This window comes from Andrographis paniculata, unplaced genomic scaffold (genome assembly GCF_009805555.1).
Source record: "Andrographis paniculata isolate CXL003 unplaced genomic scaffold, ASM980555v1 Contig69END, whole genome shotgun sequence".
NCBI classification, from domain to species: domain Eukaryota; kingdom Viridiplantae; phylum Streptophyta; class Magnoliopsida; order Lamiales; family Acanthaceae; genus Andrographis; species Andrographis paniculata.
In genome coordinates, this window is record NW_026137605.1 from 839500 (window position 1) to 855004 (window position 15505).

General features: G+C 27.9%; 2 protein-coding genes across 2 annotated transcripts; both read right to left on the minus strand.

The window, feature by feature from the left end:
• Positions 1–959: 959 nt before the first annotated feature.
• On the minus strand, positions 960–3746 carry LOC127263774 (DNA repair protein RAD51 homolog). Its single transcript, XM_051292985.1, has 9 exons — positions 3569–3746; positions 3080–3224; positions 2885–2995; positions 2713–2804; positions 2534–2628; positions 2345–2458; positions 1984–2113; positions 1782–1903; positions 960–1330 (listed from the first exon to the last, which is right to left on the minus strand). Exons 1-9 carry the CDS (start codon positions 3647–3649, stop codon positions 1207–1209), a joined length of 1014 nt encoding a protein of 337 aa, XP_051148942.1. The 5' UTR covers positions 3650–3746; the 3' UTR covers positions 960–1206.
• Positions 3747–7524: 3778 nt separating this feature from the next.
• LOC127263332 (pectinesterase) lies at positions 7525–11957 on the minus strand. The gene is made up of 3 exons (XM_051292309.1): positions 11584–11957; positions 10127–10729; positions 7525–8468 (listed from the first exon to the last, which is right to left on the minus strand). The coding sequence occupies exons 1-3, from the start codon at positions 11876–11878 to the stop codon at positions 7771–7773; spliced, it is 1596 nt and encodes a 531-aa protein (XP_051148266.1). The 5' UTR covers positions 11879–11957; the 3' UTR covers positions 7525–7770.
• Positions 11958–15505: the final 3548 nt, after the last annotated feature.

The window sequence follows — 15505 nt, forward strand, 5'->3', positions numbered from 1 at the left end:
TAATGATATTAAAAAACTATAATATTATAATATTATTTTTTATTTATATTTTAAGTTTTGTAAATTTTAATATATAATAGTAACATTTAATTTAAATTATATTATATTATTATCTATTATATTATTATTTTTTAATTTAATTATTTATTAAATTTATTATTTTAATTATTTTTATATTGTAACAATTTAATTAATTATTTTTATACATAATTTTTCAATAATAAATATATTTAAATAAAAAATTAAAATAAAATTTAATTATTTTTAAATAAAAATCAAATTTAAAAAAAATAAAAAATATATATAAACAGATTATTCTAAGAGTAGCTAACCATTGTAGTGGTTTATAAAACGTAATCGAAATCATTTGAAAAATTCGATGCTTAAGCGGTTTGAACAAGTTTACCTCGTCCTACTATAATCTTTCACTTTAGTCCTCCCACAAAACTATGTATTGAATTTGAGCCCATTATATTATTATTATTATTATTATTATTATTATGTAATTTTTGTAAGTTGGACCCGCAACAATAACGATGGTTAGCAGTTATGGGTTGCAATTAGGAATGGAGAAATTTACTTAACATATCACTTATTGTGTCAAAAATATCGGTATACACCGATAATTTTGGTATGGTATCAGTATGAATTTTCAAAAAATTCGTATGTACCGTACTGATATTATTTTTATTAAATAATTTAATTATTAATATAAATAATAATTATTAATTTTTTAAAAAAAAATAATAACAAAAAAATATATAGACTATTGATTTTTTATAATATTTTTTGGTAGAAAATAATGATATTTATTAATTTTTTTTATTATTTTAAAATTTAAAATTATAATTTTCAATATAAGCAATAGTACCGTACCAAAAAATTCAGTATACCATCCCTAGTTAGAATGACAAGTTATAACTCAAACCATAAGCCATAATCATAAACTATCATCTTTTTCTCTTTGATACTGAATTTTTTCCCTTACCAACATCTTTCTCACTTCAATACTTGACTTTATGTTTTTGACATAATAATACGGAAACAAAGTTGAAAACATAAGAAAAATAAGCTACAGATGGCCACTTATAGACAGATTTTGATATCCAAAACTCCGATCCCAATCCCCTGGATCGCACTAGAATTCATACACTCGGACCTGAGAATGTCCGAGAAAACAAAAACAAAAACAAAAACTTACAAAACTCAATCCTTAACATCAGTTACACCATCCACCGATATCTGAAATCTTGCTTCAGCTTCGGCCAAGCACGGCGAACTCACGACTTTGCATATCCGTTCTTCGCCTCGCCCTTTCCTCAAAGCCAATCTGTCCACACAGTCGTATTCCAAAAACACACACTTCAAATGATCGAAAAAAAAACTCCATTTACATAGATATTTTTTAAACTTTCAACATCAATAACATTTTTAAAAAATATACTTCTTTCCGTCACGTATACTTACGAATTTTAAGAAAAGTAGATAAAAATAAAAATATTTTCTTTTTAAAGTAAAAAAAATTAAAAAAAAAAAGTGATTTATTTTTTACTAAAAAAATAAACGAGAATAAGTGTAGATGACAAGGAGTAAATTTTCTCTCCTCTATCTTAAAAATATAAATTTACTTTTTGCTCAAAATTTTAAAGTGGATAGTTAAAATTAATATAAAGACAATTTTGTTTTTATTTTATTGTGTAAAAGTATCGACGAGAAAATAGACGTATTTGTAGGAAAAAAAATGAGGTCCACAAATTTCAAAACTTTCTATCTAAACAAACCTGGTCGTAGTCGCATGCGCCATAATGTTGCCGCCGATGGGCTTGATCTGAGGACCGGCAAAAATGGCAGAGCCGTCCACCTGAGCGACGACCTGGTTCGTTATCACAACCGCAACTCCGAACTACGGAAACAAAAAGACAATCATTTAAATAAGAGGCACAAAATTCTTTGACAACAATGAGAATTCCATCGAGGAATTACCTCGTCTGCCAATTTCTGAAGGCTCCTCAAGAACTTGGCAAGATGCATTTGCCGAGCCGATAGTTCGCCCCTCCCAGAAAAATCCGTCCTGTACAGCGCAGTAGCGCTGTCGACTATCATCAGAGCAAACCTGAATAAAGACGTAATCAACAAGTGAGCCGAATCATCGGGATTATAACAAAAAGTATACATTTCTGGTGCGTTTGTTTGGGGGATTTTTCTCAAACACCTATTTTTCATTTTTTATATTATACTAAAAATTAATTATGCATTCAAAACATCACATCATACAACTACCAAACAAACACATGCTTCTTATCGACCAAATCATCGAGCACGGATTGTAAGAACTAGACAGTACCTTGTTTCGACCATCATGGAAGCAGCTTCAAGCAAAAGGCGAGATTGATGATCGGTATTATACGCTCGGGCGTACGCCACGTTTTCCAACACGTCGGCGCCGTTCAACCCAAACCTACAAATTTAGAATTTTTACGAATAATTCGAACAAAATAATTTTACAATCGATTCCATTAAAAAAAGAGCTTACCTATCGGCTATCTGCAGCAGCCTCTGCGGCCGGAATGTCCCCTCGGCATCGATGTACATTGCTTTCCCTTCGCCACCTCCTTGGTCTAGCGGAAGCTGAAAATCCGATCCCATTTATATCCTCAAATATATCGGTAAGACTTTCTACTCCACTCGAAGAAATCGAACTTAGAATCTTACTTGACAAGTAACGCAGAGAGTATGGCATAACTGAGTTTTCCCAGATCGAAACTCCCCGTATAGCTCCGTAATGGAACCCGTTTCAATTCCTCCTATCGAAAAAAAAAAAAAAAAGAATCGATGAACATCGACAGCTCATACATAATCAATAATTATGACAATAGCTATCCACCTTCTAGAACTTTATCGAGCTCCTTCGATCCGGATGTTATTTGAATGATTTCGAGCCTCTGAGCGTGAAGCTGCCCGGCGCTCGTAAATCCCAACGGGACCAGTTTCGAAGCTGTCGAAAATTAGCCAAACATCAGAGAAACAATAAACAGCAAGATTTTCTGCTAAAATTCAGTCGAAAATTACAGCAACATGCCTGCCTCGATTATCTTATCGACTTTAGCATCGCTGATTCCTTTGATCTGCAGAAGCTCCTTCCTCGGAGAGTAGGCTACCGATTCGACAGTACATAAGCCAGCGTCCTTCAGCTTTTTTATGTCAATGGCGGCAATGCCCGACGCCTTCACAATTGAACCAGAAGAACATTCCAATTATTCTCAATTTTCTTATAGAAGCTATCGTGGAATTGGATATACAATTCTGAAACCCTAATTTAGTAGCTAGATTTTGTTCACTCCGAAACCTTAATTCGCAGGGGGGTTCTAATTCCTCAGATTTCAATAATCGAAGAAACCTCCATGAAGACCGAAGAAACAGGGGTTTTGTGCGTGTTCAAAAACACAAAACCAATTAAACAAGAAATTATGAACAGATGCATCGCGAACTAAGAGAAAATCGAAATTAAATTCAACGCAATAAAAATCGAGGGGGAATTGAATTGCGAAAAGACGAAGAACAGATTGACCTGAAGCTGTTCGACAGGGAAAGGGCCGTGCGCCTCCTCAACCTCCTCCTGCTGCACCACTTGCTTCCTCTGCTGCTCCATCAATGGCGGTGAAACCCTCAACTCTGGTGGGTTTTTCGAAGGTATTTGGATGGGCGCCAAAAGCGGGAGATACAAATAGAGAGAGAATCGATCGAATCAAGAAACTTCTCATGAAAGCCTTCGACTTCAATGGTGGATGGAGTCTTCAATTTGGGCCTTTCTCAGCCTTAACTTCAGACGGGCTAATATTGGGCCTTTTTCAGCCTTAACTTCAGATGGGTTTATATATATAATTACATAACTGATTAACGTATTTTTAAAAAAAAAAAAAAAAAAAAATCTAAATTAAAAAAATAAAAATAAAATTTAGGTATGTAATTTTTTAAAATAGAACGAAGAGGATGTTATTTTTACTTTATTAGTAAAAAAAATTAAATACTTTTAAGTAGATACACAAAATTGTATTCATTTATTTTTAAAATTATGTCAGTATCTTTTATATTTATGACAATGATATTTCCTTTTCTATTATAATATTTTTATGATATTTTAAATTTTTTTTTTTTATTTTTATATTGACATATTATAATTTTAAAATTTTTTTCTGAGGCCAAACGGTATAATTATCCTAAATTGAGGAGTATTATTTTTACGTATAAAAATTCATGTAGATAATATAAAAATAATAAATTCGTGTAATATATTAATTTTTTTAATGAAAAAATTTGTTAAGAAACAAACCCTTATTTTTTTGATATGTAAGCATAAATTATATTTTTATTTAAAAAATATATAAAAGTACATAATTTCATATTAGGCCTACAACTAGCTGTTTGTTTTTTACAATTTTATTTAGAGCACATTCCAAAAATAATAGTTATAAATTCTAATTAAAAAAAAAACTACAAAAAAATTGCAATTACAAATTGTTATATCATAAAAATAAAATAAAATAATTTGATATATGTTTTAAAAAAAAAATTATAATCAATTTGATATATGTTTAAAAATAATAGACATGTAATAATTTCTAATTATGGATAAGATATAACAATCAACAATCAATAAATTGCCTCCAAAAGTCTATTAAGATTAATTAAACCCTAATAAAGAGAAACAGTGTATACGAGACCGACCACAGCCTGCCTGATTTGTTTGGTTGTTTTTTTTTTTTTTAAATATTTTTTAAATAATAAAATTTTGAATTATAATAATCATTTGATATCATATAAATTAATATTTTAATATGATATTTTTTTTAAAAAAAAAAATTATTATAAAAGAAAGTAAAAACATGTAGGAAGAAAAATACACCAAACAAGCATACAAACAAACAAATGTGTCAACGTGTTCTTCTACTTAACTGTTATAAAACTTCTACTATTCATTCATTTATTTATAAAATATATCAAATTAAATATTTAATTTTTTATTATATTAAAAATTAATTTAAATTTAAAATATCATATCAATTCTTATTTAAATTTGGTTATACAATCATGCAAATTTTGTGCAGTTTTAAGTATGAAAATAGGTGTACATTTTATTAGTATTTAAAATTTTTAGGGTCCTAAAAGATTTTGGATTGACAAAACAATATCATTGATCGTTCCAGATTAATCATGTAAGTCTCGTGTAATTTTGAATCAAAAAAATGAGTGTAATTTCTAGCAATTATCATTCATGTCTTTTAATTATTACCTTGACAAATATATCTCATAATTGTTACTTTTTTTTTTTCGCAATTAGCATATGTTATTATGGCACAAAAACCCCAGGTTCAGCGGGGTAAATGCATTAAAAGGGAACAAATTTTAGCAGATGGTGCTGCTACAGATCGGCTAATTGTTCTCGAATAACACCTGCACCCGTAGAGATCTCTCGATTGCGAAATTTCGTTCACCTTAGCACAATTCCACTATTCGCATGAGATTGTATTCGTCATCAACTTTACATTCGGCCAAAAAATAAAAATGGTATCCCACATCATAAAAAAAAGAAAAAAAAAAAGAAAAAAAAAAAAGTTAAATTGCACAAAATCCATCTATGGTTTTATGAAATTGCGTCAAATTTCCTATACTTCTAAAACTGCATCAAACTCCCTCGTGGTTTCATGAACTCTGCGTCTAACCCCCTCGTCGGTCCTTATTTAACGGTATTTGACCTAAATGCGCTCAAAGTGAATAAATTTTAGAATCTCAATTTCTAAACCCCTAAAATTACAAATATATTTATTTTTCTTATATTTAGTCCCAAAAACAATAAAAATAAACTCCTAAAATATGATAAAAATAACTATTTTCTAGTATATTTACTATTTTTGGAGGCTAACTATAAGAAAAATGAATATATTTGTAATTTTAGTGATTTAGAAATTGTAATTTTAAAATTTATTTGCAGTTTGAGCGTATTTAGGTCAAATACCGTTAAATAAGGACCGCCGAGGGGGTTAGACGCAGAGTTTATGAAACTACGATGAAGTTTGACGCAATTTTAAAAAATATAGGGGATTTGACGCAATTTCATAAAACCACACATAGGTTTTGTACAATTTAGCCAAATTTTTTTTTGTAGAAATGCGATATATGTGAGATATATTTAGGGTGTGTTCGTTTGTAGGATTTCATCCAAATTCTACTATTCATCCAAAATTTTCCCCCCAAAAACATCAAATCAAACCCCTATTTTTTATTTGTTATATTATACTAAAAATCAATTTTACATTCAAAACATCACATCAACACCTATTTATATCACATCATACAACTATTCAAATTCAAAATTTTTACTATTCAAATCCCAACTCAAAATCCAAAACCCCAAACAAACACACCCTTAAATTTTATACCGATTGCTACATTAAATTATTTTATCTTTAAAGTTTTTCATTATATGAACGCATCGCAAAATATAGATAAACACAATTATAACATTTCATTATCCAATAATTAAAAAGTCTCTATTATCTTTTCCTCAATTATGATGGGAGGGGCCATTTTGCAAAGTGGACTTGGCTGACTAAACATTAAATAAAATAATTTTCCTTTATTTGTGGATTTATTTTTTTGGAATTTAATTTTAAATGATAAAATTTTGAATTAGAGGCGGGCGAAGGGAATATTATTTTGATCTTTTAAGTAAAATATGTCTTATTTATAATTTTACTCTCCATATCATAAGTAAATATCTACGAAGCTTTATATATATATATTGTAAGTTGTAAGAGTATTTGTAATACTAAGTAGATGATACAAAATAGATAGTTTGTTAACGTAGGAAGTATCATTTTTACTTAAACAAATAATAATCAGTTTGTTACTATTTTTTTTACTTACATCACTATTTTCTATTAATTTTCTTATAATAGTAATACTCTCTATGTCCCATTGAAATGTTACCGTTTTTTATTTTTATTCGTTCCAAAACAAGGTAAATATTTCCTAATTTAGTAATTGTATTGTCTGCCTAACATAATAAATAGTCTTTCAACTTACAATATATTACACAAATACCATTACTTTTATATTACACCATACTTATAGGGGTATTTTTATCTTTTTCACTACAATTCAATATAATGTGCAAAAATAAAAATAAATGTCACCCTTCCAATGAGACCGATGGAGTATATATTTTATTTATTCACAAAAATTATAATAATTTAATATAAGATATTATTTTTTATATACTATAGGTATGTTTCTTTTGATATATTTGAGAAAAATTTAGTTTGAATTGATATTAAAATAATGTATGACGAGATATTTTGTAAGATAATTTTTATTTTTATTTTCAAAAAATACAAAGTCCAAATAGTAGAAACATATGATTGGTTGACTAAAGAAACAAACTCTATATATATATATATGTTTCTCTCGAGCCTAAAAAATAAAAATTAAAACACAAAAGTGATCAGCTGTTGATAAAGAATGCACTTATATAAGTATAGTCTCGAATTATTGCAACAATATTCATATACACATACGTATGTACATTTGAAATCAATGCAGCAACCCATACGTACGTATATACATATACGCGTACAGAAATACGTATCTATATACACATTTCATCTTTCAATCTCGACCGTCGCTTTCCATCCAGCTTATTTATACTTTACGAATAACCTAATAATAATAGTGATTATTACAAATTAAAATAAAATAATTAATTAAAATTATTCAAAGTCCGGACACGAAAGTGACACCGGTGGACGGCAGCCAGGCGTTGCCGCCGATAAAATTCCCGACGGTAAACTTCCCGGCGTCAGGCGTGCCGATCACGTGGAACCCGGGCCAGGAGACCCGACCCGAAGTCCCGGATCCGGGTCCCGTATTCTGATACTCGGCGTAGTACAGGGTCCGGTAAGTCGACCCGCCGGAACCCTCCCATTCGAGCCACCCTCGCGGCGAGATCTCGCCGTCGATGGCGGTCTGCATCACCACCGTCCGGGAGTACGGCTTCCATGGCCGGCCGAGGTAGGAGTCGAAGGAGGACTTGACGGGGGCGAAATCGGCGGCGACGGCGATTTTGGAGTTGTGGATGGAGAAGCCGGTGTTCTGGCCGGGATCGGAGCGGCCGTTGGCGGTGACGGTGTTGAAGGCGCCGCCGCTGCGGGGTCGGCGGAGGAGCAAGGTGCAGGACTGGAAGACGGCGGCGGCGTTGCCGAAGATGAAGTCGACGGTGCCGTAGATGTCGCACTCGCGGTAGAATTGGCGGAGGGAGTGGGCGTAGAGGGTGTCCTGGTAGCCGGCGACGGAGCACCGGAAGAAAACGGAGCGGTCGGAGGAGACCGTCAGCGCCACCGCCTGGTGGCTCTCCGGCCCGGCAATGTTCTCGAAACCGATGTCACGTGCTATGAAACCGTCCCCCGTGATAGCTGTGAATTTAAAAGACAATATATTAATTTAATTTTTATTTATTTTTATTGTTTTATCTGTAAAATTTTATATTTTTAATATTTTTAAAATTTTAAAAATTTTTGATTAAAGGTACTTTTTTTTTTTTTTTTGTAATTTTATTTTGCGGATTTATATAGACAAAAATATAAATATTTTATTTTATACTCCATCTCATCCATTCCATATAATTTGTTTATATTTTTTATTTTTGTCTGTTAATTTATCTTTTCTTTTAAATATAATAATATAATTTTATCATATTTTAAATTTTAAATTTTATAATTTTTTTAATTTTAACTAAACTATTTAGTTATCTTAACTTTAATTTATAATTATTTTTGCTGATAAACTTTTAAATTATTTACTAATTATATTTTACCTAAATATTCGTATTTATAGTAATATATTTATATTACATGGGACGGAAACGGTACAACATTATATAAATACAATTTTTTTTTTAAATATTTATTATAAAAATTGTAATTGTTACTTTTTTAATGCTCTTTGGGTAAATTTCAACAATATCTAATATCTTATAAACTAGACCGACCATTTCGATTTTTATGACAAATATTGGTTCCTGTTTGGTCTTGTCATTAAAATTTTAAAAATTAAAATTGAAGTAAAGCATTAATTTTGTGGTTGTTTTGTGAAATAGTTTAAAGAAATTTCTTTTATATAAAATACAAAAATTATGTAGATAATATAAAAAATAATAAATATGTGTAATATGTTAATTTTAAGAAAAAATATATATATATAAAAGAAAAACTAAAAGAATACACCAATATATAAGATGTCATTTGAATAAACAAATAAATATAAAAAGTATGAATAAAAATAATAATCATTTGATATAAATAATAATTTGAAGGATGTCTTTCTTTATCCTTCAAATTTGAAGGGTGTGTTTGGCTGTGAATTTGGAGTTTTGGATTTATAAATAATAAAATGTTGAATTTTAATTATTATTTGATGTAATATAAATAGTTATATATATAAAAATAATAATTATTTGATATAATATTTTAGAGTGAAAAAAGAATTTGAAAAGTAAAAATCTGTAGTAAAACTTTTTTTTAAAAGAGAAAACCTAAATTTCTCCTATTTGGAACTAAGAGGGCATAGAGAAGACAGTAAAGAATGAAATTACGCACAAAAAGAATTGAGTAAAAAATGAGAATTTTTAAAATAAAGAATTAAGTTAAAAAATATAAAAAAAATATATAGCTATCTAAATAGATTAAACAAAAATAAATAATTAATCGGATAAAACAGAGTTTCAACTAATAAAAATTTATGAAAAAAATATTTTTGCTGATTTTTTTTTATAAAAAATTTATAAATTATATACAATATTTTTGTAAAATCATAAAAATTAAATACTTAAATAATAAATTAAATATAATATTTGTAAAAGCTAAAAAGTTCTAAAAAAATACTGTAACATTTATTTCTCTCAATTTATGGGGGAAAAAAATGAGAATAGCGAAATCAAAATAAATTATTCTGGAACTATTCTGTACATTCTTTTTTTAAATATTCATTTTCTTTTATTAAAAATTTTCAAACGTCAGAAACACATAATAGATATAGATATAAATATTATATATAGAGAGAGAAAGAGAATTACTGAAAGTGGCGGATCCTCGCAGGGTCGAACCCTCGCCGACGCTTCTGCCGGCGGTAATAACGGTCAAGTACTTCCCTTCTCCGATCAACGTTATTCCATCCTTCTTACAATATATCCTCTCCTCATACCTCCCGGCCTTCACAAATATCACGAACCGCCCGCCGCCGGCGGCCTCCACCGCCGCCGCCACCGTCTTGTAGTTCCCGCTGCCGTCCTTCGCCACCACCGCGTTCGCCCGAACCGGCCCGGTCGCCTGGAGAAGCCGCCGTTCAGCCGCCGACAACCAGCTCGGAAACTCAGCCCGCAGGAGCCGCCGCCCTGACGGCTTCGCCGGCGGCTTTCCGGCGCTGATCCGATTCGCTAGTGCTAACGCATTGCTGGCCAATTGGCTGAGCTGAGCCATTTTCCGGTGGATTTTTGCGGCGGCGCCGCCCGATGGGAGGTGTTCTGCAACGGCGTCTCGACAGGACTCCTGGAAGGTCATGGCGGCGCTGAGCCATGTCTGGATGTCGGCTTTGTGGGTTTCGGGAGCCGCCGTTTGAAGAGCCGCCATGGCTTGTTTCAGCCGTTTTGAAGACATTTCCATCAGCTCCTTACAATTATCTGAAATAAAAAAAACAAAAAAAATTGTAAGAAAGTTACTCATAAATCACCTTTTTTTTTTGGAAAAAAAGTATTTTATGTAGGAAATATTATTTTCAATTTATAATACTATTATATTATATCTAAACATTTTTTTAATATTATAAATAATATTCATTTTTTAACAAATAATTCAAAACAGTGATAAGTTTACTTTTGAACGTTGTTCATATTATTTATCACTTTTCTTTCTTTAATTATCAAATTATATATTTTTTTTATGGTGCTCAATAATAATAATAATAACAATCTATTCAATTATAAGACTAAAATATAATAATATAAAATTACATTATAAAAAGGAAAGTACTTGACTTTGAGTTAAGTCATTATGGTCACAATCATCATTAAACATATATTTATATAATATTATATTATATAATATATATTATAGAATTATTTGACTTAAAAGTCTTCTTTTTTTTCAATTATCATTTTATTTTTTTTTATTATATAATAATTTATAAAGTATATATTTTATAAAATATAATATATACAAGTTATTATTCAAATATAAAAATAAATAAACAAAAAAACTAAATTATAAAAAAATACTATATTGGTGACAAACATACTATAAATAATTACTATTATTAGAAAATAAAACAATAATAACTATACGATAGAATGACGTTTACCATTAATAGAAAAAAATACTGATACGAATTATAAATCAATCACATCTTAATATCAACAAGAATATTAAGACAATAACAGATAAAACTTACACGGCGCAACACGTATAATACAAAAACGACAAAAAATAATTCAAACAGTATATGAAAAAAGGTTTAACTAAAAATTAATCAGCTTACCAAAAGTGTCATAAGTGTCGGAGGTGACACTTTCAGCTAAAAACTCGAACAGGTTGTTGTAAGAAGCATAGGGCAACGTGGTTTCGGAGATTGTCTTGTTGACAAGGGTAGACAAGAAATTAACGTTATGATTATCGAATCCTATGTTAGATAGGGTTCGGACACATAGGGCCGGGTATCTTGTATATCCACACTCGTTTCTTACCGATTCTTCGGAGACATTAAGGTTGTTTGCCAAACAAGTCCCTTCACTTGACACTAATGCTAAAACCCACATCAAGATTAGTATGTTCATCTTGTTTTTTCTTTTTTTTTTTTTTTAGAGTGAGAGAAGAGAGAGGAAACAATGAGAGATTGATGAAGTTCTTGTTTGTGTGTTTTGTCTAAGTAGGGAATGAGAGAATTAGGGGTTTTATAGAAAATAATAATAATAATAATAATAATAATAATAATAATAATAAATAATTTTTTTAAAAAAGGTGGATTATTGAATTTTCCATGAATTATTATTATTATCATTATTATTTATTATTATAAAAATATTGTTTCAAAAGAAATTTGGAGTTTGGTTAAGAGTCAATTTGTTAGGGAGATAGATTAGGCTTTGTATTTATTATTATTATTATTATTTTTATTATTTGTTGATTATGACAAACACTTCTAATATTATGTTATTTTCATTTCAATATTTTTATTTTTTAGTTTTACTTTTGATACATTTTTTTTTTCAGTATAATTTTAATGTTATTTTTCACTATTTCATATATCTTATTGTTTGTGTGAAATATTTTTGTAAATAAGATTTTAAAATGATAAAAGTATAATATATATTACACAAAAACACTTATTTTTATTTATTTATTATTATTTTATTTTTTTTCAATTGCATGCACGTGACATGCAATCTCTCACCACTAAGAAAATCCCATGCATAATTCATCTACTAAGTAAAGTAGATATTTATTTTCTTTAGTTTAAACAATATATAAAATATTAGCATTTTCATTTTAATTTATAGAATCATCTATCCATATTTGATTGCATAATTTATGTATTTATATATATATACATATGTATGAAAATTTTATTTTATTGTAATTTTTTGTTTTAAGTATAAAATTTTGTAAACCATTTCAACTGACAAGATGGTAATTAAACAATAAATTTATGTTAAAATATAAATAATATATTTTTTATATATAAAAAAAAATTGAATTTTAATTTAAATTGTATTCCTATATAATATTTCGTAAGAAAAAATTATACTCCCTCCGTCCCAATACAATAGTCTTGTTTACTATTTTTTTCCATCTCAAAACAATAGTCTTATTTCCATAAATAACCATATCACTATATAACTACCCTTACTCTTTCATTATTATTACACAATTGCCACTACATTTTACACTAATACACTCACAAGGGCAAAAGTGTCTTTTACTTACATTTTTACCCAATATCAATATAATATCAATATTCCTTAAATCTCGTGCCCAACACAACCAAGACTATTGTTCCGGAGACGGAGGGAGTATATTTTTTAATTGATATTTGTAATAGTTAAAACAAACAAACAAAAATTATAAGGAGAATTCTTCTTCTTTATGTTTGTTATGTAACATAAAATAATTATATCTTTTTTCCTATTATTATTATTATTATTATTATTAATGCGTAACCTTACCCGTTACCACTCTTGAAAGCAATAATTAATGAAAAATTTGATAAATATTAATTTATTAATTGTTAAATTTTCAATCATATCATTTTGATTATACAATTGAGGTTAAACAGTTAGGTAGTGCAATTATTTTGTGTATGAACAAGAATTGATTTTCAGCTTGTCAATTTTTAAACAAATTGAAAATAATAAAAAAATATATTAATAAGTGTAAATATATTATGATATAATTTATCCAGCTGTCAAATAATAATAATAAAAATACTACTACTACTACAAAATAATAATAATAATGTGACAGCGATCTGCATTTTTTATAAAATATTTGAATATTGAAATAGGGGAAAATAGAAGTGTAAATAAATATATATTTTTCTTTCTCTCTTTTTTTTTTTTTTAAAAAGAAAATATTGTATACTCCCTCCGTCCCGGTGCAAGGTTGTCGTTTATTTTTTGCACATAGATTTTTTAATATTAGTATTATAATGGGTCGTAGTAAAAAAGACGAAAATACCCCTATTAGTATTGTGTAATATAAAAATAATAGCATGTGTGTAATATAGTGTGAGTTGGAAGGATATTTATTATATTAAGTAGGTTGTACAATTTACTAAATTAGGAAATTGTAACCTTATTTTGGGACGGACGAAAATGAAAAATGACAACCTTTCAATGGGACGGAGAAAGTATAACAATTATGGTTTAAAATTGATTAAAATGAGACAATAATTTGAGTTTCTATTTAAATAATATTATAACGTAATATTTTATGAAAAAAAATAATATTTTTTTATTAAAAATTGTACAAGTAATTGATTTTTTACTATGCAGCCACAATCAAATCTACTCAATTTTCATATGAAATGTTTTATTCAACAACAATTTTTCTAAAAAATCAAAGTTTTATAATGTTTTTAAAATTTGGATTATTATACTCCCTCCGTCCCAGAACTATAGTCTATGTTGGATTTGGCACGAGATTTAATAAATATTAATATTATATTCGTAGTGGGTAAAAAATACGTATAAATGACTTTTTTGCCCTTGTGAGTATATTAGTGGCAATTGTGTAATAATAATGAAAAAGTAAAAGTAGTTTTAAAGTGATATGGTTATTTATGAAAATAAAACTATTGTTTTGAGACGGACAAAAATAGTGAATAGGACTATTGTATTGAGATGGAGGGAGTATTATTCATTGAAAAATATATATATAACAATATTTTGAGAAATCTTAATATTATTTGAGCGGATAATTTTTATTATTTTATAAATATTTATTTGAGAAAAAATAATATATATTTACTATAATAATATGAGTAAAATAATCATATTGAGAATCGTATATATTCTAAAAAATAGATCCTAAAACACACACACAATAATAGGAATAATAATAATAATAATAATAATAATAATAATAATAATAATAATAATAAAAAAATAAATAATAACACAACCATGAATATATGTGTGTATATATTGATTATTTAGATTCCAATATAATAATATTTCATGTATTCAATATACTAATAATAATAGTAATAATAATAATAATATATTTAATTTTAATTAGATTAATTTATTATTTTTTCAATACATAATTATTTATATTATATTGTAATTATTTTTTTAAATATATTTTTAATTATATATTAATCATGATATTCTTTAATTTATGTATCTAAAGGAACGTTATATGTAATATTTAAGAATAGTAAAAAATTAATATTTTATGATATATTTTGTAAGATAAAAAAAAAATAATGAATGAAATATTTTCGAAAAAGAAAATTGAATAGTACCAAAATTTGAAAGTTATATTTGTCTCCGAATCTACATCGAAAGTTTCTATCAATTTTAAGATTACTTCATTTTCTGATCAAGTCGACGGATAATCTAAAGAAGACAAATTGATTTGTGTTTTGGTTTGAATTATTTTATTTTTATTTTACGTAAATAATATTTTATTAAAAAATATTATATTTTAATTAAAAATCATATGGACCGAATAGTATAAATTTGGTTATGATCAAAATGCAATCAAAGCCACATGCTTTTTTTCTTTTAGGGAGTCTTTGTATGGAAGATTGAATGTTAAATACATTATTCATTTCATTTTTCTCCTAAAAAGTATCAAATTAAATACCTATTTTTTATTTTTTATATTATAATAAAAATCAATTTTACATTCAAAATATCACATCAACACCTATTTTTTATATCACATCATACAACTAT

Bases quoted from the DNA above. Each gene is read 5' to 3' on its own strand.
- LOC127263332 (XM_051292309.1), bottom strand. From the start codon at position 11,878: ATGAACATACTAATCTTGATGTGGGTTTTAGCATTAGTGTCAAGTGAA. The intron at 10,730-11,583 runs GTAAGCTGATTA...TTTTTATTTCAG, and splicing joins CGACACTTATGACACTTTTG to ATAATTGTAAGGAGCTGATG. The intron at 8,469-10,126 runs GTAATTCTCTTT...TTAAATTCACAG, and splicing joins GCGAGGATCCGCCACTTTCA to CTATCACGGGGGACGGTTTC.
- LOC127263774 (XM_051292985.1), bottom strand. From the start codon at position 3,649: ATGGAGCAGCAGAGGAAGCAAGTGGTGCAGCAGGAGGAGGTTGAGGAG. The intron at 1,904-1,983 runs GTAATTCCTCGA...TTGTTTCCGTAG, and splicing joins TTCAGAAATTGGCAGACGAG to TTCGGAGTTGCGGTTGTGAT. The intron at 1,331-1,781 runs GTTTGTTTAGAT...CTGTGTGGACAG, and splicing joins GCGCATGCGACTACGACCAG to ATTGGCTTTGAGGAAAGGGC.